Source organism: Petromyzon marinus, chromosome 5 (genome assembly GCF_048934315.1).
Source record: "Petromyzon marinus isolate PM22_M1 ecotype Great Lakes invasive population chromosome 5, UKy_Petmar_22M1.pri1.0, whole genome shotgun sequence".
NCBI lineage: Eukaryota > Metazoa > Chordata > Hyperoartia > Petromyzontiformes > Petromyzontidae > Petromyzon > Petromyzon marinus.
The window spans coordinates 9878478-9902393 of record NC_133671.1 but is presented as its reverse complement, the minus strand read 5'-3'; the positions used below and the strand labels follow the sequence as shown (position 1 = coordinate 9902393).

At 48.4% G+C, this 23916-nt stretch overlaps 1 protein-coding gene across 2 annotated transcripts; it reads left to right on the top strand.

Annotated features, from left to right (window-relative positions):
• The first annotated feature begins 3633 nt into the window (after positions 1-3633).
• Positions 3634-19422, top strand: LOC116939037 (beta-1,3-galactosyltransferase 2). 2 transcript variants are annotated; one of them, XM_032946912.2, is made up of 2 exons: positions 3634-5050; positions 14808-19422. In XM_032946912.2, exon 2 carries the CDS (start codon positions 15506-15508, stop codon positions 16964-16966), a length of 1461 nt encoding a protein of 486 aa, XP_032802803.2. In that variant the 5' UTR covers positions 3634-5050; positions 14808-15505; the 3' UTR covers positions 16967-19422. The 2 variants fall into 2 exon arrangements, with proteins under 2 accessions (XP_032802803.2, XP_032802804.2); XM_032946913.2 differs by lacking the exon at positions 3634-5050 and adding an exon at positions 6187-9738.
• The last annotated feature ends 4494 nt before the right edge of the window (positions 19423-23916 follow it).

Here is a 23916-nt window from a genome sequence, read left to right as displayed (position 1 = left end):
TTGTATTTTTTCATCGGCTATACAGCCAGATAACACCGAGTCGCTCATTAAAATGGTGAAGGCGGTATAGTACTATCGTTATAGAGCAAGTGCAGAATCACTGAACCGGAATTGAAAGTGCTGAGCCCGCAGCATATGTAGCTACTTTTGCTACGAGGATAATCCGGCACTGGTTGGCCATTGAACAATGATGGGCTTCTGCGACCGTCTGGAACGCTCTTCCTTCTGATATCAGGAAGCCACTGGATCGAAAACTAATTTCTTTAGAACTGCTTCTTGTGTTTAGTTTGTTGTTCTTCCCCCGCGCCTTCGATTAGCAGGGTTGGCTTACGTACGGCGCGAAAGAAGTTTGACATACATATCTGAACGAGTCCTAGGATTTCGCCACCCCCCCCACCCCCCACCGTCACCAACCCACACGTGGCGAAGTATCGTCCCGAAATCCCCACGGTCGACACGGCGTGGGGAGACCTTCATCCAACAGTGGTTTGACAAAGGGCCGTGAATTATTACATCGTAATTATATTTGACAGTCCCTACACATGCACACGTTTCACACAGACCACGGCTTCACAGCGTCTGTAACAGCGTACGGTCGCGACTGTTTTATCATAAGCACAGAGATGACATGGGGAGCAAAACGTAAACACATCGCTGCATTATAAATGTCGATATTGGTTTGGACGCAGCAAGAATGTTGTTGGTTTATTTTTAATTTACGTGTGGAAAAGGCGGAGTTGTGATTTTCTTAGCTTTTTTTGCATTATTAAATAACCAATGGGGCGCAATGGTCAAAAGGGTAATGACGGAGTGACAGGCGAGGAATGAAACGCGTCCGTGGGGACATCCACAGACGAGACGGAGCTCTGGAATCAGCTCTCATGTGCAGGTTCTCTGTGGGTTATTATTAACTTCGCGAGATCGTAGAAGTCGGCGGTGTATAGACCATGACTGATGTTTGTGAACATTTAAAAATATATATAATTATTACGTTCATATAGCGTCTCGCAATCGCTGATGAACCACAGAAAATGTGAAAGGCTGACTGATAGGCAGTGAGGTGGCTCCAACAATTGGTCTGCAGTTCTCGATTAAGAATATTTTCATCCCTTTCGTTGTGGGAGGACACCGGAGCACCTGGAGAAACCCCACGCATGCGAGGGAGCAACACTCGATGCCATACAGAAGGGACGGATGATCGCACGGGTGGCTACGTACGGTGCGAAATAAGTTAAACATGCGTACATACCAGTAAACACGCCTCTGTACTGCGTTCTGCTGGCGCACCAGGGTATTGCTCCTCGATGTCCACGGTAAAGGGAGTCTCACGACATCCATAATAAGTTATCTTTGGGTTCGATCGCCTATATATATGAATGTGTCGTTAAACCCGCCACCACCCGAAACAGCCAATTAGTACGGTTTCTGACGTAAACAGAACCTGCCAATTCGCTACTAGTACATCACACCGGTGTGTTGGAGAGCAAAGCCACAACATTTGCAATCTAAGTAAGGACGTTTCACCAGTAATTACAACTAGCTTCATCAGGCGACAGCCAGATTTGTGGATAACGCCTCCCGTTTCGTTCCTTATATTCTGTTTACGTGACAAACCTTAGTAATTGGCTGTGTCGGGTGGTGGCGGGTTTAACGACACATTTATATATGTACACGATCTAACCCAAAAAAACTGTTATGGTTGATATTAGTCGCGAACACCTACGTGTTAAACATTCTTGCCGCATGTTGATCCACTAATCCTCGCTGCGTCCATGGTGCAGGAATACAGGCGGGTCCCATCGCCGCACGTGTACCCGCATCACCATATACAGTGAGGGAAAAAAAAGTATTTGATCCCCTGCTGATTTTCTACGTTTGCCCACTGACAAAGAAATGATCAGTCTATAATTTTAATGGTGGGTTTATTTGAACAGTGCGAGACAGAATAACAACAACAAAATCCAGAAAAAACGCATGTCAAAAATGTTGTAATTTGATTTGCATTTTAATGAGGGAAATAAGTATTTGACCCCCTCTCAATCAGAAAGATTTCTGCCTCCCAGGTGTCTTTTATACAGGTAACGAGCTGAGATTAGGAGCAAACTCTTAAAGGGAGTGCTCCTAATCTCAGCTTGTTGCCTGTATAAAAGAAACCTGTCCACAGAAGCAATCAATCAGGGTCCAAACTCTCCACCATGGCCAAGACCAAAGAGCTCTCCAAGGATGTCAGGGACACGATTGTAGACCTACACAAGGCTAGGATGGGCTACAAGACCATTGCCAAGCAGCTTGGAGAGAATTGTGACAACAGTTGATGCGATTATTCGCAAATGGAAGAAACACAAAAGAACTGTCAATCTCCCTCGGCCTGGGGCTCCATGCAAAATCTCACCTCGTGGAGTTGCAATGATCATGAAAACGGTGAGGAATCAGCCCAGAACTACACGGGAGGTTCTTGTCAATGATCTCAAGGGTAGCTGGGATCATAGTCACAAAGAAAACAATTGGTAACACACTACGCCGTGAAGGACTGAAATCCTGCAGCGCCCACAAGGTCCCCCTGCTCAAGAAAGCACATATACATGCCCGTCTGAAGTTTGCCAATGAACATCTGAATGATTCAGAGGACAACTGGGTGAAAGTGTTGTGGTCAGATGAGACCAAAATGGAGCTTTTTGGCATCAACTCAACTCGCCGTGTTTGGAGGAGGAGGAATGCTGCCTATGACCCCAAGAACACCATCCCCACCGTCAAACATGGAGGTGGAAACATTATGCTTTGGGGGTGTTTTTCTGCTAAGGGGACAGGACAACTTCACCGTATCAATGGGACGATGGACGGGGCCATATACCGTCAAATCTTGGGTGAGAACCTCCTTCCCTCAGCCAGGGCATTGAAAATGGGTCGTGGATGGGTATTCCAGCATGACAATGACCCAAAACACACGGCCAAGGCAACAAAGGAGTGGCTCAAGAAGAAGCACATTAAGGTCCTGGAGTGGCCTAGCCAGTCTCCAGACTTTAATCCCATAGAAAATCTGTGGAGGGAGCTGAAGGTTCGAGATGCCAAACGTCAGCCTCGAAACCTTAATGACTTGGAGAAGATCTGCAAAGAGGAGTGGGACAAAATCCCTCCTGAGATGTGTGCAAACCTCGTGGCCAACTACAAGAAACGTCTGACCTCTGTGATTGCCAACAAGGGTTTTGCCACCAAGTTCTAAGTCATGTTTTGCAGAGGGGTCAAATACTTATTTCCCTCATTAAAATGCAATTCAATTTATAACATTTTTGACATGCGTTTTTCTGTATTTTTTTGTTCTTATTCTGTCTCTCACTGTTCAAATAAACCTACCATTAAAATTATAGACTGATCATTTCTTTGTCAGTGGGCAAACGTACAAAATCAGCAGGGGATCAAATACTTTTTTACCCTCACTGTAGGTGTAGAATATTAGAATATTGCAACACGCAGGTGAATTCCATGGTCATACATTCGCAGCTGTGTGTGCTCGCCTGCTGTGTCTGTGTGTGTGTGCAGTATTAATATTGAGTATAGATTGTCATATCAAACCTTACATACTCACACTCACACAGGAAGCCGCTATACCATTATAAAAGGAACGCACATGGTTTTGCACCATTATGTATTTATACGTATACTGTACTCTATGTACACAGAGACTACACGCATACCATTACTAAACAGGGTCAAACGCAAATGCAGAATATGTGCAAAGAGGCAGATACCCATTTTAGCCTATATAGACTGATGGGGAAAATCCTGTTCGCAAGCGCCTTAAAGCGTTCAACAACACACACAATGCATGCGACACGCACAGATTACCCACAAGAGACTCACACCCACGAAGGTGATAATCCACACACGTTCACGCATCACACGTGGACACGTCATATAAGGCACATTCCATTCTCACGTCACACACACACACACCACGTACGCATATGCATCCCACAAAGACAAATATCCTTTTTACAACAACAACAAACGTGTTCATGCTTTTGGGGGCGAGTGTTATTAGCGAGCACCTATGGAGGCCGACACATGCACGAGGGGGTGGGTGGGCCATCACAACGCCCCGGCCGCCTTTGTCTCCGCGGTGCTAATGTATTTCGCATCGCACCAGATACTAATTTGAGGCTGTCAAACCCCCCCCCCCCCCCCCAGAGGAGGCCCAGAACCGGTTCAGATATCCACCGCCACCGATGTCGGTCGTGAGCGCGTTTCGCATTGCGCTAACCACGACCCCACCGCTCCCTACGCGCACAACATCCCCGCACGCACGCACGCGGCGGAGGAGGAGGAGGAGCGGAACATGAACGGCGGATCGAGGCGAGGAGGGGCATTCGGCATGGAGGCGCGCCGCGCCGCTACGGAGGAGAAGAGAGCGAGAAAGCTCAATTTCTCATCCCGGCAGCAGAGTGGAAGAGGAATAAAATGAAATAATCCCTACAAACGTCCGGGACGTCGCAACGTGGTGGGGCAGGGGGACACAGTCGGCTCTCGGCAGCCATCCCCGCCTCGTGTAACCGGGGCGTCATTTTCGTGGCATTACCATTTTCACGGGGTGAGAAAACAACAATAACAATGTAATCAATATTTTATTTTGCCGGCGTTCGCGTGAACGTTGCGCGCCCATGGAAGCATTCATTGTCTGGGTCGAATGAGACCGCACACGGGAATTTATGGGTTTGTCATATACAGTGCGTGCGGGTGCGCGCGTGTGTTATATATGAATGAATTAAATGACATCTGGGCCACTGTGCAGAGAGCCACTGCAGCAGATGTGGTGGCGGTGCGGTTTTTTGTGGTGGGGGTGTTTATTCCGTGGCAACGAGCTGGCGGATTTCGTGGCATCAGCAGCGGCGCGATTTGAGAATTCCTCTCCTAAGAAAGAAGAAGGGAACGCACGTGTATATATATATTTTTTTTAAATAAAATCACGGACGGCGCTTGACCAAAATTCGTGGGACGATGCCCCCGGCTGTTAAAAAGAAGAGGCACGGGAGGAAGAGATCGACGCGACACAGAGGTGACCCAACTCATCCTATCTGCACCTCCGCACATCACCACATCATCACACACCATTATCATCATCATCACCACCACCACCATGGACAGCATCACCATCGCTCGCGCCGCCGCACGCACGAATCGCATTGCTTGGCCTCTACGGCTCCGCGTGGAGCAATGATCGAGCGTGCCTCGCTTGCGTGCTTGGTCACAGAGGGATGCGAGAGACAGGCGTTCCGTGTGTGTGTGTGTGTGCGTGCGTTCGGGGGAATAGAACCCCGGTTCTATCCCCGCTCACGGCCAACACCGATGAAGAATATCTGAAGCAGTCTTGGGTCTTCACCTCGGTCGATTTAGGCAAAAATTAGCACATGGAGCGACGTGTAAACATCGCTCACTCAGGAGACAAAGGCGGCCGAGGGTGGTGCTGGCCACCCACGCCCTCGTGTACCGTGACGGCCGTCATAGGTGCTGCTCGCTGACAGCGCTCGTTCCAGTTGCTGCGAGGTTACGCGAGTTGTGTATGAACGAGCGTGGCTGCTGATGGAGCGTTCCGTGTCCGCCGTTATCTCGCCCAGCGCATCTACACGGTGGCCCTGTGTTTACATTCCCCCGCGCTTTAATGCGTGCGAGTGTGTGCGCGAGATGTCATTTCAATTGCACAAACAATCGTCAATCTACGCGGAATAGTACGTGGCTTTTTTGTTGTTGCAATTCGCATATCCACATCCAGTTATGTTCATTGCATTGTGTGTGTGTGTGTGTTTTTTAATCTGTATACGTGTGTGTATGTGCAGTACTGTATTCGCATTTCATAATTGTAAACAAAACAGTTGGTGCTACCACGTTGCCAGTAATGCAGAAGCAGAAATAACAAACAAAAAACCATGGTAGGTGACGTTTCGGGCAATGGCCCTTCTTTGTAGCACATATACACGGTTATTTCATGTGTATGTGTATGCATGTGTATCGCTGGGCAGCGGTAGTGTAGCGGTTAGCGCGCTGCGCAAACGAACCGGGCGGCCCGGGTTCGGATTCGCGCTCACGGCCACCACACTTGACGATTATGTGACCCGGTCCTGGAACTCCCCTAGGTCCACTCAGCCTCAAATGAATACTTTGTGCGGTATGTAAACATCGCCACTAGGGAGACGAAGGCGGCCGGGCATGGTGCTGACCACCCAGCCCCTCGTGTGCCGTGTCGGCCTTCATAGGTGCTCCTTAACAGCATTTACCCCAACAGTCTTGACAAGGCTATAAGGGGCATCTTTGATTGCGCCCATTGCCTCTATGATATCTTCAACAAATGTATTGTGTTGCTCCTCTCTGCCTCTCATGTTTGTTTTTTATCATAGTGAGGGATGGCGATGGGATTGAGGGAATTGTTCATTCAGCAGTGCATGTGTGTGTTTCTTGTTCGTGTTTTTGTTTTTTTGTTTGTTGTGGTTGCACCCGATTCAAGAGCCGAATGGCTCTCAGGGCTATACCAAAATAAACTGAACTGAACTGATGTGTATCTAATTTTTGTTTTACTCTGGAAAGCCCCCGCCAAGGTTGAAGTCTCGTTTCCAGGAGGGTCCTGTGTGTGGGCTGCACAGCGCGCGTGTAATCATAAAGGTCACTGTGACAGTAATTAGTCCACATCACTAATTTAATCGGAGTTCGATACCGGCACACGAGTCTCCACAAACACTCGGCAATACAAATTAGTTACGGTATATGCGAGCTATGCCGAGGTGTTCCTTAGGCCGACTCAGCCAAATATAGGCAACTTGGTGCGACATTGCCGTGGACATCAGCAATTGGGAGACAAAGGCGGCCCGGTCGTGTGCGTGGCGCTGACCCAAACCGTGCCGGTCTTGATAGGAGCTCGCTAACAGCTCTCTCCCATCAGAGTGTTCTACTAAAACGAGGCCGTAAATCTTTGTCGGTGTGTGCGCTAACGTAATGCCCAATCATCGTCAGTGTAGCTGTCGAAAACACACAGAACACATATATATAAATAGATGAGCACACAATGTCTCCTTCACATGTCTACAAAAGAAACGCATATATAACGGGTGACGTTTTGGGCAATGGCCCTTTCTCAGAGCACATTAATGGAGACGCCAGAGAGACGGTGTGGGGAATAAGAGTTGGCGACTGCAACGTTACACCAATGGGTGCCCCGAAGAGAATTATGATGTGTAAGTCGTGTCTTCTACACGAGCGGTGGTGTGTTATTGACGAAGGCGTTCACTTTGTTGTGCACGCACAGCCAACTCAGCTTGAAGCGCCACCAATTAATTTCTTCGCACATCTTGTCCCTCCGCGTGGCCAATGACCACGTCCTGTATGTTTAGACAATCCGTGGGTCCTCCGGGAGTGCTTAATTTGGGGTGAGGCAATAGGTTGTTGAAAAAAAAATGCGGTAAATTAATTTAATGTGGACAGATGTATAAAGGTGACATTATCTGCTTGTCTAATTTGTGATGATATTCTTCACAAGGACGCAAACGACTATTTTGTGTTAAGTATTTACATATGTGTTTCGTTGAACCAGCACCCATATCGTACGGAGAGAACGTCCCTGCCCTGTAACATTTGGCAGTTCACCAGTATCGATTCAAGCTCGCCTGACTGTTGATGAGACACTGTATCTAGCTATATCTCTCTCAATCCAAGATTTATAACGCGCCATAATCAGCAAAAAAAAACGGGAAGCGCGGTTGGCTCTGAGAAAATGTAACTTAACGTGCGGAGCAAAAGAAAAAAATATATTTCTTGCGTCCGGTCCGATTAGTGCTGGATACAGTCACATTTGGAAATGTGATTTGTAACCTTCATCGTTACCTGTGTATCGATAGTTCAATGTTCATGTGCCGTTTTATTGAGGGACTGTTGTGGTCTGGGACAGTTTTGTTGTTGTTGTTGTTTTTTGTTGCCTTGCCAAAGCTTGATAAATGGGACTTAAATCATTAATTTATTACGTATTTATATTTAGTTACTTGCTTACCATTTTCAAATTTTTTTCACTCCTATCAGTTTTTTGGGTATTATTTGCTGTTTGTAACTCGCTGACCCGCCCATACTGGACATCTATAAAAACAAAAATTCCTGTGGTCTAAATAAAGATTCTAAATTCTTAAAATGGCTCATTGTCACGGCTGGACCGCACTCCGCTTGGCCAGAGACTGTTGCAGGCCACCGTGGCTGCAAATAAACAACTCCGTTCTGTCCTCAGCCGAGTGAATGTCACAACGGAGCAGCGGCAAGTCCAAATCAATAATAGCAGTTTATCGTGGGTTTCGTGATGATGTCCGATGGGTGGATGGCATCGCTCGGATGGGATAGTTGCTATTGAAGCGAATACCGCACCTCCGATTGGCGCCGTTGGTTATGTGCGGTGCCAAAAGAAGTTCAACGTACCGTCTCGATAAAAAAAACACATAGACCTTGAAGCGGACTCTCGCACGCGCTGCTAACCAAGCTCCTTCACGACGTTTCCATATCTCGTGGGAGCTGCGGCCGAGGAGGGGGAATGGACGCTGGTCGAGGAGGCTGCTTTTGGAGACATCAGGAGACGTTTCCTTGAGGCTCGACGTTTACCACCGCACAGCGGAGAATCGCGATAGTCGAGGCGTGCGTGCGTGCGGCAACTCGTCGACATCCGACCGTATTTGCGACACCCTTATATCTGTGCTATTTCTGATGTAATAACCTCGCTGATACGTGCATGTCGAACCCGCACCGGAATTTTGCCTGTGCCGGACCAATGCCGCTGACATTACGCACTCCCGGATGGCTCGAGGAGATCAGATTGGGGGGGTATGTCGAAAACAAATAACTTTATAATGTTGTTGTTGTTGTTCTTTCATGTGGAGAGACGCATCCGTATGAAAGGAGTCACAACATCGTCTGCTTATTTATTGTGTAATAACGCAAAATCAGCCTGCAAACGTCTACCCGTCCATATTATGCATAACATCTACAAGAGCCATTCGGTCTACGTTGCGATGTAAGCACGTGTCTATGTCGTACACAATGTGTGTTCCGTATTCTATTGTTGCGCACGTGCTGTTGTGTACGTCATGTGAATAGCAATGAAAATGCACAGCGATAGCATGGCATTGTGGTAAGTCGATATATAGTACCGTATTGAGCATGTTAGCGCGCGCCACGGTGGCGAGATGTTAACTACCTCGCCTGGTATACAGGAGGTTGTGGGGTCGACCCCCCCCCCCCCCCACCCTGACGCCTGCTGTATATTTAAAGTTTGCGGTGTCTCTATCCCCATAGTCGCTTCGATTTCCGTCCGGGTCCTCTTGAGTTTCCATCCACATTTAGAATCAACAGCAGGCATTTAGAGGATATGGCTTCTATAAATGGCACGCGATGTACCACTGCTTTGAGCTATCCATTAGTGTGCCAGGCCGCTTCTGAGAAAGACGCCTATGGAGGAGCTCAGTAGGCTTTGTCTGGTCAAATAAAATAAATAAAATAGTTCATAGTTTAGTTTTAGGTTACCAAAGACCGTGTCCACTGGCGTGTCGAAGCATAACGCTGACAGCGATTGTCCCCAACAGTCGGGGGCTCTTTATCTTTGTGAGGCATGGGCGAGTATTCCTCATGACCGATACGGCGTGTAGAGGTCTTTCTTCATCCACCACCCAGCGTTGGATTGACGGAGCACCGCAAGCGATGATGCATTGCCATGAAATCGTGAAGGTAAAACGAGTCCAAGTGGATTCCAGCTCCAATGAGCGGGGAGCGGCGCTTATCTGTTTTTTTTACAGTCCTAAGTCAGCGGTGGAAATTCCACATTACTATGGCGAGCGATAAGCTATTCTGGCTGGAGGGCAGCCACTATTGACTTACCACAATATAGTGTTGATTTACTCGAGCCCGAGGGAGTGATGGGTTGAGTGAACTACTGACCTGGATTTTAACTCGTACCATTATAATTGTGAGTCGAGGGCTCTATTGATCAGTGGCACGCACCGTCCATAGATCGAGGAGGTGAACTCCATTGTTCATGTGTATGCACAGTACCGATATGTATGATGATTGTTTAAGGGCGCTTTATACATTAAAATTGTTACGAGGAGCGGTCGGCGTAGTGGTCAGCTCGCTGTGCAAGGAACGCGGCGTCCCGGGTTCGATTCCCGCTCATGGCCACCAACACCAGTGACGATTATCTGTACCGGTCCTGGTGCTCCCCTGGGTCGACTCAGCCTCAAATGAGCACCTGGTGCGGTGTGTAAAACATCGCCACGAGGGAGACAAATGCGGCCGGGCTTGGGGCTGGACACCCACGCCCTCGTGTGCCGTTCCGGCCTTCATTGGTGCTCGCTAACAGCACTTACCCCAGCAGTCTGTTAAGGCTATAACGGGTGTTGTTTGTCTTTGTCTTGATGGTGTATCTGAGTGCATGTATAAACGTTTGTATTTCAGTACTGTAAGTGTAAGTTGTATGTTTGAATGTCATCATCATCAACAGCAGTTGTGATCAATGCGCTACTGAACTGGCATCTGTGAAAAAGAGCTTCATAGCTCATCGGATTCATCCAGTATAAACAAATAATCTGGTTGATTCTGAGTTATGGATAGTTACATTGAAAAGTGGAGGGATCGGTTATAAAGCAGATAGCAATACATGTCTGAGTGTACGTATTAAAGTATGTATAGATGGGTGTATGTATGAACTATATCTGTATGCATATGAGAATTTACTTATGTACGTACTGCGTATGTATTAGTGTATTAATATACAGTATGTATTAGTGCATTGTGTGAGTGATGTATGAGTGTATTGTGTGTGCGTTGTGTATGAGTGATGTATGTATACATGTGTGTGTGTTGTATATGAGTGATGTATGTATGATCGATGCATGAGGGTACTGTGTGTGTGCACTGCATATGAGTGACGTATGTATGGGTGTCCTGTGTGTGTACTTGTATATATGATGGATGTATGTATTAGTGTGTGAGTGATGTACGTGTGAGTGCATTGTGTGTGTGTGTATATCGTATGCTGTAACCTGTGTGCCATGCACGAGATCCGCTTTGCTGCATTCATTCATCACTTCCTGGCAATCAGACGTTTCATTTGTCTGCAGGAGCCAACGGGCGAGTCGTGGCAACAAAACCAATCCACACGTGGCAATTAATTAATTCGTGCATTTAACCAGGTGTGCGATCGGTGGAACGCATTGATCCCGAGCACCTGCGGGGAGACGCGTGGTCACGTTGGGGGTCACGAACACGTAACAGCACGGCCCAACACTCGAATGTTGCTGCACCGTTATATGCCGAGGATGTAGCCCCTGCAGATCAGCCTGCGAGATAAATAGGACTCTATCGGCGCAATCTGGGTATGAATAGGGCAGCATCTGTTGTACAACGGCGGTGATATGAACGAGTGGCAGCAACGTTTCTTGCTTGTTGCAGGCGTCCGTGGTTCGAACCCCAAAGGCCGCCCTGGTTATCGCTGCAAGGTGGTGCCGCAGTTAACCACGCCATCGAGTGGACGTTAACGGAATCAGTGACGTGATCCAAAAAAAGCGCAGGCCGTGGGTGTCGGTGTTTAAATAAATACTGCAGATTACTTAATTGGTTAAAACCGCATAGCAACATCGCCTCCCCTGCTAGCAGCCTATATCGGTCTGTGAAACACAGCGTCCTCGTGACGCGGCCGTGATCACACCAAAGTGCTAAATTAGTATTACTAAGGAATGACAGCCTCGCGACCTCGAAACATCAAACATCAGCCACCACCAACAGGCTCGCTATCCCGGGCGTGGACCCCTAACCCTCAATTAAGCCCGGAAGCGTGTCAGGATCCTTTTCATTAACAATGTGTCAGATGCTGCGTCACGGGCACACGGGCGGGATTGATGGTGGTGCTGGTGGTGAGGCGTTCAGTCACGCGCTGGCACACATGCGCGCACACAGCCAAAGGTCCCCCGTATAGCCTTGATAGATATTGTTTTTTTGGGGGGGGGGGAGGCAAGTGCTGTTAGCGGAGCAGCCTTCGAAGGAGCGTCGCGACACACTTAGGGCATGGTGCGGCTACCGCCAGGCCCGGCCGCTTTTGTCTCCCCGGTGGCGATGTTTCCGCACTGTGCCAGGTGCTCATTTGGGGCTGAGTCGACCTAGTCGTGGTGGCTTCCGACTGATTCCAATTGTCATCACTGGTGTTGGCCGTGAGCGGGAATCGAACTCGGCTGGCACGGGGGCTCAATGGCGCAAGCGTGCTAGCCACTGCGCTACCTCGTTCCCCCCTATCACGAAGACAAAAAAAACACACACACACCCGCCCAGAGACCTGTCGACCTTCACGACGCTTTGTGAATAATCAGCAAACGCCGAGCAAAGGTTAGCGCCTATTAAAGGCTCGCCAAGGCAAGGTGGTGAAGAAAGCGTATCGGCTTGCGGCCATCTCGGCTCGATTCCTGATCACGATCAGTGCTTCTTGATTTTAGGCAGGAATAGTTGCGGGTATCGTGTTGACATATCTCATCCGTGAGAAATGAGCCTCGTGGCTCGTCGGATTCTTCCACGATAAATATTCTGATTCCTAATTTTTTTTTGTCCTCATGGTGCCGCGGACGTGTGCGTGTAGGTGACCAAAAATGATGCGCGAATAAGCGCTTATGTTTACCAGATGTGCCTTGGAACAGTGTTCCAACCTTAAAATGGGATTGGGCATGCGTTGTATTCCAGCGGTAGTACCCTACGCTAACAATCGCTGCTCCGAGCCAGCCGCCAACACCAGCCGTTAAGAACAAAAAATATCGAGTGGGAAATAAATAAAACGAATTGCGCGCGCTGCGCTGCCCTTTGTATTCCCAGTGTTTGTGTTTCGACACGCGATCAGGTGCATATTTAAGGCGTTCATCGACCTCGGGGGGGGGGAGGCCCCAGGACCGGTTCAGATATAGCTGTCGAGCGATGTTGACTGTGGCCGGCAATCAAATTTGGGGTCGCCAGCGTACGCAGGGCAGTGCACCAACCAATGCGCCCACCACGTGCACGCGTTATCGCGCAACACGCAGACACACGAACACCTGCAGACACCATGCGAGTCAAAAGGAAAATTACACGTATGCATAGTGGCACAATACGCCGGTTTACAGGCACTCCCCGCTATAAGTTGCTGCATTATGCGTTGTTTCGCGTATGCGTTGGGGGCCGTCCATGAATGACGTCACGCACCTGGGGGGGGGTGGGGGGGGTCAGATATTTGTGACGATGTGTGACGATGGGGGGTGGGGGGGTTGAGAAATGTGACGTCACATCAAAATGCGCAACTTTAAATAAATATAGACAACACGTTCTACTTAATTAAATAGACGTTTTAATAAATGTTTTCTCCTACAACATCAGAGTGCAGCGCCACATTAAATACGCAACTACAATGACAATAGTTTAAAGCGATTTGAAGCATGTTTTATTTGGGGGGGGGGGCAGAGCTTTGTGACGTCATATTTGAGGGAGGGTCTGACTTTTTGTGACGCCGTGTGACGAAGGGGGGGGGGGTAAAAAATCGTTCAGAATCGCGTGACGTCATTTATGGACGGCCCCTTGCCAATTCGTGAGGGAACATATTTCCTTTTAAGTGTAATTCTTTGCCCTACGTTTAAAAAAAATGCGCAATATTTTTCTTAAATCTTCACTTGGAACGCAGGTAAAAACGGGCTCTATTTTGTTGACGTAAAGCGCGTAGCTTGTACTAACGAAGATCCCTCTGCCGCGTGTTCAGCCTCCGTCTGCCAGCCCGTCGTGTCGTGCGATAGCTGGGCGCGTGTTAAGGTGGTAGGGATAGAGCCGTGAGGCGGTAGTTTTAACAGAGTACCAAGGGATTAGAAAGATCGGTGCAAAACGCACAGTAAATGATGATAGTGCCTCTGGAGAGAAAATGCAAAGGAGATGTATTAATCGAGAGGTTAAATTCGAAGTTGCGGGGCGTTTTGGAGCAGGTAATAAGGCAGTCAATATAAACCGCCAAATCGCTGCGCGTGGCGCTGACGTATTTAAAATAAATAAATAAATGCGCCGTTTGAAAAAATATAAATTAATGCAAACCGACACACCTGATGACGACCGTTTGTGTTATGGTCGAAACGTCGTGAGAATTTTTATTGTTTTATATGTATTTTATTGTTTTATTGTTTCCCTTCAACGTGACTTTACCGAAAGAAGCTAAGAATATGAATATTGCCAGAATGCTTGACCTCGGCGAGAACGACTCGTGTTATTGCGGAAAACATTCTCGAATGTGCTCAAAATGTGGCACCTTTGACTGCCACTAAAACAAGTCATATAGCAGCTGTGAAACTCACATAGCAGTTAAGGAAAGACTTTTAAGTGTCTGGATTGAAGATAAAAATCAGCGAAGCTCTGCAAACCATCCTTTGTATGATTTATCTAATTATTTGTTAATTATTATTCGTTAAAATGTATGTTAACTTATAATCATGTGCATTTTTGTACACTTCGTTAGTTTTAGTCACGCATTTGTTTCCCATAAAAGTGGGCCAGGAACGCAACCCCTGATTTTAACATTATGTAAATGGGAAATTAAAGATCGCTTTAAGTGATTTCGGGTCAAGTGACATTTCCCAGGAACGCATCGCTTTACGCACAGCGGGGGATTCCAGTACATGCACGCACACCGAAAAACACACGTGAATAATGAAGTGAATGAATGAACACGTTCACCAAGCTGACTTAGGGAGTCACAAAGAATAAAGATCGAGACTAACATGTTATTGACGAATGAATCTCATTTCCAGGTTGAACGATGACCAAGTCCTCCAGGACGTCTCAACGAGGAATGAGCAGCATACGCGGGCAATAGAGTCGGAGGTTTGGAGCTGCTGAATATAACTGACAACAAAGGAAATTATCGGAAGCAAATGTGAGGCTCAAAGTAAGACTGAAATAGGCATGCTACTGCCCGGGGGTGAAATGTGAACTCAAATCGTCGGAGGTCACAAAATTCCATCCCTTACAATACATTCAAGGTAAAAAAATGGAATGGCTGCAATGCAGCTGCTGTAGCATGCCTGTGCACTGGCGTGTGACCTTTGTCCAATGGTAGAGTCTTATAAAAGCGTGCACTTTCTTTTACATGCACTCAAAAGACAATATTCATCAATCCGGCCAACCAAAAGATGAACTCTCTCATGCACCTGCCTCCGAATTGTCCTATCACAACAACAATAGCCTCCTCCCACAAGCAGAAGGGATGTCATCTCTCAACTAGCGCTCTTGCTTCGACAGTCCGACCAAGCAGACATTCGGCCGTGAATGCGAAGGAAGGGCCAACCAATGGCTTGTATTCAATCGACTTCGAAGACAAGCGAGGGGGGACCACTCGACTTGTTTCCGGAGCAGCTCGTCCCACCAGAGCGCCACTAAGGCGACGGAGCGCGTGACCGAGGCGCTCGATACCGGAACGCACGCGTGCATTTGAGGGCCCTGCTCGGCCATGCCGGTACGCAAATACCGCCCGGTGCGGTTCCTGCGGCCTCCTTGGTCAGTGAAACGCGGCCACCTCGGGTGCCGCTCGCACCTCGTCGGGCCCTTCAGCATCTTCTGCCTCTTCGTCGTCCTCTCCGCCTTCCCGCCGCAGTGGCTAAGCTCGCGGCACGCCGCCCCTTTTGCCTTTTCTCCGGTTTCGCCAGACTACGGAGAGAGTGAGCGACAGCCCCAGCCGCCGCTGCTAGTGGGGGAGGACGGAGGCGTCTTCTACCGCGCGCGGGGGTTTACACGGCGCCGAAACACCGACGCGCTAGCAGCGTGGACGCTGCGGGCTCGTTCGGAGTGGACAGACGGGCGTTCGAATTACGCGGGCGACGGAAAACCCGTTTATGCAAAGGCCACTGCGGTGAAGGTGAACGCCTCAAAGTCTGGGCCAGCAGTCCACAGGTTGGTGTCAATGGGTCACGTGGAGTTTGCCGAGAACCTTTCTGTCGCCCACGCTGCCTCCGATGGTGACAACAATGTTCCGATGGAGAGCCACAATTTTGCGTACATCCTCAACGAGCCCAACAAGTGCATGCCGAGCCACCCCTTTCTCGTGCTCCTCATATCTTCCGTGCCGGCGCAGCTCGACGCCCGCCAGGCTATCCGTGATACCTGGGGGAACGAGAGTCTGGTGCCGGGCATCGTCATCAAACGGCTCTTCCTGTTGGGAGCGGCGCCTGCGGAGGCAGGATCGTTGCGTGTGCAGTCGCTCCTCGAGGAAGAGAGCCGTCGTCACGGGGACCTCCTGCAACAGAACTTTGTGGACACTTACTACAATCTGACGCTAAAGACCATGATGGGCCTCCACTGGGTGTCGGAGCACTGCTCTGACGCGGCCTACGTCATGAAGACCGACAGCGATATGTTTGTAAACGTGGAGTTTTTGGTGAGCACGGTTCTCAAGCCAGAGCTCCACCAGCCTTCGCTCCCTGACTACTTCACGGGCTACCTGATGCGCGGCTACTCCCCGAACCGCAATCCCGAGAGCAAATGGTACATGCCGGTGGAGGTGTACCCGGGGGAAAGGTACCCCACTTTCTGTTCGGGCACCGGCTACGTTCTGTCGGGCACACTGGCCGCTCGCGTCTACCGCGTGTCCCTCACCATCCGGCGGCTGCACTTGGAGGACGTCTACGTGGGGCTGTGCTTGGCCAAACTCCGTGTGACGCCCACCGCTCCGCCCAGTGAGTTTCTCTTCAACCACTGGCGGGTGTCCTACTCGGCGTGCAAGTACAGCCACCTGGTTACGTCGCACCAGTTTTCGCCGGCCGAGCTGCGCCGCTACTGGGGTCACCTGCAGCAGCACCGGAGCAGCCCTTGTGCGGGCAGGCGCGGCAAGGGCCGCAACCGGAACATTCGAGCCCGCCGGCGCCGGCAGGAGATTCCAGAAAGGCTGCCCCGGAATGCGATTCACATCAACTGACGGGCCCTGGAGAGGAACCAATCAATGGACGTGGAATGTCGAACGCTTACTTTCTGTGATCGTACAACGTGAATATGAAAGGAATCGAGGTTTTTGATGTTGGCCGATTGACAGCAAGCTTCCTCTCGTCATTCCAGGTTATCCTGTCGTAATGCATTTGAGGTTTTTTTTTTGCTCCGCAGAACCTTCCCCTGTGCCATTTTTTTAATCACAATTCCACCTTCCTCCTGCCTGCTGCACTTACTCCTTGCACTGCTTCCCATGACGTCATCTGTGTCCCATCTGATTCACATGTCCGAGTGACCTTGCCTGCCTTTGGATGTTATTGCTGTTATATCCATGACGTCTGATCTAAGTAGGGCATTCATTTGCCACATTTCGTTTCTATTGCAGTGGATGAGAAACCTGGAGTGAGAATTGGTGACAAGAGCCTGCACAATGCTTCTGGAAAGATTATGGTTTAAGTTAATAGACCACACAACGCATTTCGATGTGACACCGTTTGGACTCGGCAATTCCCTATATTGATTTTTAAACGTCCTTGCAGAAATTGTTTACATTTTATAACTTATACAGATTTGATAAAAATGAAATCGTATAGCATGAAGTGCCCAGTACGGTTTATCTTTAAACAAACTATGGGTCCACTGGAGCGCTTTTGGGGCCAAGGAATGAGTGTTTTTCATGACATCTGACTGTCGACCAGGCCTCGTTGGGCCCACCGAAATGAAGCTCACCCACTATGCCACCAGTCACCTACCGGAAAGTGCGACAGTTGCCACAAACACTGCTGTAAGCGATTATCATCTTGTATGGGATTGTTGTCATCCCCGACACAAGACTCTTGATGAACACCACGATGGTTGTGGTAAGCTGTGGTGTTGTGCTGCAGTGCCAAAGGGGTAGTGATCGTCATCAGGATGTTTTTTTTAAAAGCCATTTCAATCCACTGCTGAATTAAGGGGCTGCTACGCCAGTGCCCCGACACCAAGTCCTATGCAGCCACGAAAGGAAAATACAGCAGCGCTGAGTTTTACTCTGAATCGTTGTTGAATTCACCACACGGTAGTGACATTGTTTTCATGTTTTAAGGTGTTTTAGCTGAGCATTTTAAATAATGTAGGACATGGTCGTGCGAGCCTGTGACCATAACTCTCCGATTGCTCCACGTTACTGCTCTACACAGCGCTAGACTCCCAACCCCAAAGTGTCACAATTACATGACGATTTGGGTAAGGGCTTGGTGCAGATCGTGTTGCAGTTTGGTTAACATGGGAATGAAATGGGGTCCCCTGTCCAATTTTTCATTCACTCATTGTAGGCAAGCGCCTGCACACCTTCAACCCGTGGACCCAGCTACAATTGTACCACTCAATAGCTATGCCGCCGAATGCAAATTTTCTGAATGCACCCAGTGCATGCAAAGAATTTGCCTCGGGAGTATCCCACGTCGGAAAAAAGGGGCATTTTTTCGTGGCTTTTTTGTTGTGAACTTATAAATAATTGATGTTCGTATGAAACTTTAATATAACTATCGAAACCTTACAACATAATCCAAAATTGGACAAATTGATGAGAGGTTCATATAAAATAAATGGAACTGAAATGATAAAAGGTGATTCGGTGTAAATTTTAAGAAAGACTTTTGTGTGGGAGTTCAAGTTGAACGTCAGCAAGCCTGGTATGTAACTTGAACCATAAAACCCCATTCTCAAATGTTGCTAGCCCCAACACGCCTAGTCTTAACCTTGCCTGGCATCTTTCACCATAAATAGGACACTTAACAAGCCTAACCTTTATCAGTCAACTTTAACAAGGCACGTCTTTAGCCTGACCCTAACACATCCGGGCGCTTACCCAAACGCTAATCACTACTCTGTGTAGTTTGAACCTTGCCATATTGATTGATTGACCTTTTCTCTCCCGATATCAAATCGATGTCTCATCAACTCAAGTTCTTGATGCACAACCCAAGGAGCAATTTAAGCCATTTCCAATAATGTTGTGAGTTAGTAATGCTGTAGCCAATTCGCATGCCCTTTTTGTTTACTCGCAAATTATGGCCGAAAGAGATTTCGGATCAAAATGTGATGCACTCTACCATCAAGTGTCCCTGCAGAAGACAGTCTAACGGATAAGGGGGCCTTCCTGTTTGAGGCTGATGTTTTGAAGGCGCCCTTGGTATGTAGAATCGATTGAAAACTGAACCTCACAGCCTATAACGTGTCTCACTATGTGTGTGCAGCCCTTGCCCCTGTGTGCACTATGAAATGTAACGTACGTGTATATGCACTATGAATTATGGTGTTGGGCCTTTCATATTATCTGCATGCTGTAGGCCTAGGGCGTCATAGTGATGCAGAGTGCAGCGTAACTACCCACTGACTACTCGGTTGCAATTGTGTACATACAATATCAATGGGCTCTCACCTGCTTAAATAAAGGATGTGAATTCATGGATTTTTTTTACACGGTTATTTATCATGAAGTTTCACAGTACAGTATGCTGACCATACACGGTGCAATTAAGGCCGCAATTATCAGAGGCCAGCACTCGTGAAATAAAACTGAGCTCGTGCTTACGTTGTCTCGCTTATGGCTCGGCCTTCGGTGTGTTGAGACTCGGGGAGTGCAAAATGTAAAGAAAATTAAATGTTTTCAACGAGGATTGTCCACCACGAGGCAAAGTGCACGTGCACGTACATGCACAGCCCTTTTTGTCAAACACTTCTGGGCGAGGGCCCCTTCCCATGCCGTAACCTCCGGTTCGCACGGTTTGCTACGCACGGGTCGAAAGAAGTTCAACATGCGCACGAATATACATGCCATGGCAGTAAAGCGTGTTGTTAGGCCATACTTGACCACAGAGGTGGATCTGAAACTACTGAAGTTGGGGAGGCCGGTCTAAAAAAATAGGGCCCGACGTCAATGAACAAACACATTGTATTCTCGATGGTAAATATCCATAGAATACCAATTTGGGGGTCTCAAGAGGGGTGGGGGCGATCACCCTCCATTTCCTTCCCCTTGGATCCGCCACTGCTTGACCACGCTGCTGTTGGTGCCCACCGCAGCGGAGCAACTCGGCCGGCGCTACCCTCTCCTCGCATCACCCCCCACCCCCCCGACGGCCAGAGCGCTCAAAACGGCCCGACAAAAGGATTCGATTGGATGCGCAATATGACATCTGGAGACCCGGGGATTAACGGGCTTTGGGAACATGAGGGGGGAAGGAGGGCAAATTGGATCAGAGTTCTTCTGGAGCGGCGGAAGAGACCAGCCGTCCTCAGCGTCCTTGCGGCGCATGCAGGGTGGAGCTGGAAACGATCGGCCAGAAAAAGTCCCCAGGGCGAGCATCTTCCCCAGCCCCCCATCGGGCAGCTGAAGAGGTGAGTAGGTACGGGGAAGGGGGGGCCAATTCAGCCCAGCTCGCAGTCAGCTCGAGCTTGGGGGATAGACGCACTCTGCGACGGCCAGGTGATAGGAGGTTAGGCGCGGTCCGAAGGGTGCTGGCTGGAGGGGGCCATAAACAGGGGTCCCCTATTCGCTCCGGTAAATAAATCTTAGCACAGACTGACGTTGTGACGCGTGGTGCATGTTACGTGTGAAGAGCGGTGGGACAGCGATCGGCGTACGACGGTGTGTGGGTGACTATAAATCAGTGTGGGTGTGACGCGCGCGCATATTAAAATATCAACGGTTGCCCGCGCCGGGGCGTGTCTGTAGGAGCATCACAGTGTTAACGGTGAGACACACGCGAGTGTCACGTGTGTCTGTGCGTGCACCGCAGTGTTAACGGTGAGACACGCGTGAGTGTCACGTGTGTCTGTGCGTGCACCGCAGTGTTAACGGTGAGACACACGTGAGTGTCACGTGTGTCTGTGCGTGCACCGCAGTGTTAACGGTGAGACACACGTGAGCGCCGATTTATTTATTAATATCCGGACCGCGCGGGAGCGTTCGCCTTGTTGACCCAACGGTTTAGTGGAAATTATTAATTAAACCCCACACAGCGGCGAGTCAAACAATAACGTAATCCACGCGGTTAGGACGCGCGAGTGGGGGGGGGCACGCGGCGCGTAATCAGCCCCTAGGCGGGGTCGGCCAGCCGCTGGCTGTGTCGGTCCGAGAGGACCCTGGGACGGGGGGGGGGCACCCGATCGATGGGGCGGGCGGGGGGGCACGAGCGACACAAACGCGGAGGGGATGGGGGGGGAAACGCCACCCCCCCCCCCCGCGCGAGGAGGGGGAGGAGGTGAGTGACCCCCCCCCAATGGCGGGTGGGGGGGAGGGCATCAGCCCCCACCAAGTAGACGTGCCCCCCCCCCGCTCGTGGTGAGGGAGGGGGGGATCGACCCCCACATAGCGGGGAGTGGGGGGGGGGGCATTAGCCCCCACACTGCTAACTGGTTGGTGACGGTAGGGCACGTAGACATGGGAGCATGGGAGTACGGGATGACAGTGGATTTTGGCTGTACTTCTCTCTGCTGTCTGCAACATTAAGATAAGTTATTATGAACTCCTAAATTTTAACCTGATGGCGCGACCCCGGGGTCCCATAAGCCCCCGGTTCTCGCATAAACATTCTATTATAATGTAAACATTATATTATATATAATGTAAACATTATATTATATATTATATATAATGTAAACATTATATTATATATTATATAAACATATTATAACGTAAACAAAAATTTTGCTCTTTTTCACCAATGGGTTTGAAGCAGGGGCGGAGCCAGGATCTTCAGCCCGGGGTGACATTCAACAAATGTTAATATCAAGAATGATTTAGAGAGTCGGGCTGTTGAACTAGACGCCATCGGTTGGCGACACACTCTGACAATGCAGTTGCACGGAGTCCGCTAGACCGAGTGTCGTACACTTACACGCAGAATGTCACCCCCCCTGTCACCCCCCCCGGCTCCGCCCCTGGTTTGAAGGATGGTGGCAAGTGTTGTCTTGTTAAACTATGCCTTTAAAACTGAAAACTACTTACTTGCAGTACCTCTATTTAAATACACGATCGAAAAAAATATTTACACCCCTCTGTCCATCATCATCGTGTTTCTCAGTGTGGATTTGTGAACACACTTTGTAAACAGTACATGAAATAGTACGCGTGTTCAATGCGCTGTTCATACTGTGACAAGCGTTTATACCAATGTTACTCTACAGAGTAGTGGGTCGCCGCTCCTCTTATCCGCATTGATACGAGCGGTATGTGGCGACGATGGCTTAACCGCAAATAAAAAATAGCCTCGTGAACAAATCTCTGATAGAAACCCGTGGGTTTGCAAATCAGATTTGAAACACGGCAGAACGAATTCTTCTGCCGTAGCTGATCACTGTTACAACGCTGTGGGTGATCACGATATAATTTTCTCCGATACCAAGGTTCTTTGCAAACCCACGGGTTTCTATCAGAGATTTGTTCACGAGGCAATTCAGATCTACAAACACAGACACAATTTCAACCGAGAAGATGGTTTCAAATTAAGCAACCATTGGAAAGATGTTCTAAATCGAACCAAACATTAAACTAATTTTTCAATGGTACAGTATATTTTTCAAGTAGTGGTACCCCAAACTTCTTAAAATCCCCTTTTCACACCACCAGCATGTGGACGCTGCCGTGCCCCCTCGCCAGCCTGCACAGGTCGACCCCCTCCCTACCATTCATCATGCTGAGTCCGCCTATTAAAATGCAAATTTTCATGCTAATTCCTTTGTCAAGGCACCTTAATTACTCTCACACAGCTTAAAGGTCGCGGTCTGAGCTTGACTGTGTTTCACTCCAGCGCAGTCTTCGAGACAGTCTGGTCCCTTCACCTGATGAAGGCCGCTTGTGGTGTGGCTGAAACGTCGTGATTTTTGTTGTTTCATTTTTTACCTACGTGACTTTATTTTTATTTTTACCTACGTGACTTTACCGAAAGAACCAAAGAGTAGGGACCATTGTATCAATTCCACTTTAGTGAGGGTTCAAATCACATTTAGAATCAAAATCCGTTGTTAAAGTAATCTATCTGAATCTCATACTTGTCAAAACATGAATCCTGTACTCGCCCTCCCATATATTCACAAATAAAAACCAAGATTTGTTTGTTTAAGTTGATTTTAGGAGTCAAAGGGGACCCTCCACAAGTGTTGAAGATTTTGCACGTAATTTCATCGCTATCATATGTATCATAATAGTCCATAACAGTGCACATGATGCATGGATCCCATACTAATCAGAGCACAATTCCGATACCAGTCAAGAGAAAATATTCCATAAATGTGAGAGCCAGAATCCCATAATGTGAAAGCCAGAATCAAATACTCCTCTGAAAATAATTGTATTCAGAGCCTCATTGCCATAAGGGAAGAGCTGATTACCTTGAGTCAAAGCGTGAATCTCATTATAGCGTTAGAACCAGTAATTAATTTTCCTCCTCTGTGACCACCCATTTGTTAAATCTACGAAGCGTTTTCACTCGCACCTCACTTTAAAAAAATGTTTTACCGTGTACCTCCTGCTTCGCTGGTCTAGGTGATGTAATCTGTCTAATGTCAATATTGGTTCGAACATCAATCCTCTGCCAGCACCGCGACGCATAAATGCAAACAAAACCACACGGATTTTATTTAGTGTAGTTTTAGGAATAAAAGCATCCCGCCAAACGTGTTTTCCGGTGTCTTGAGATGCCGTTACATTTACTCACTACCTGTATCTACATTGTATTATAATCTTATGCAGCTTCGTAGCTGCCCGAATATGTGATTTAAAAAAATAAACTAACTGATAAAAAAAACATCCACCGCTGCTACGCGGAATCTCATAATAACGTTACCTCCATAAAAAAATTACCCCACTGAAAAAAATAACCTGTTCGAAGCCAAGCCTTTGTGTTCAGAAAAGCTGTCATCAAACTAAAATAAAACGACCGTGTTGAACAAAGCCAT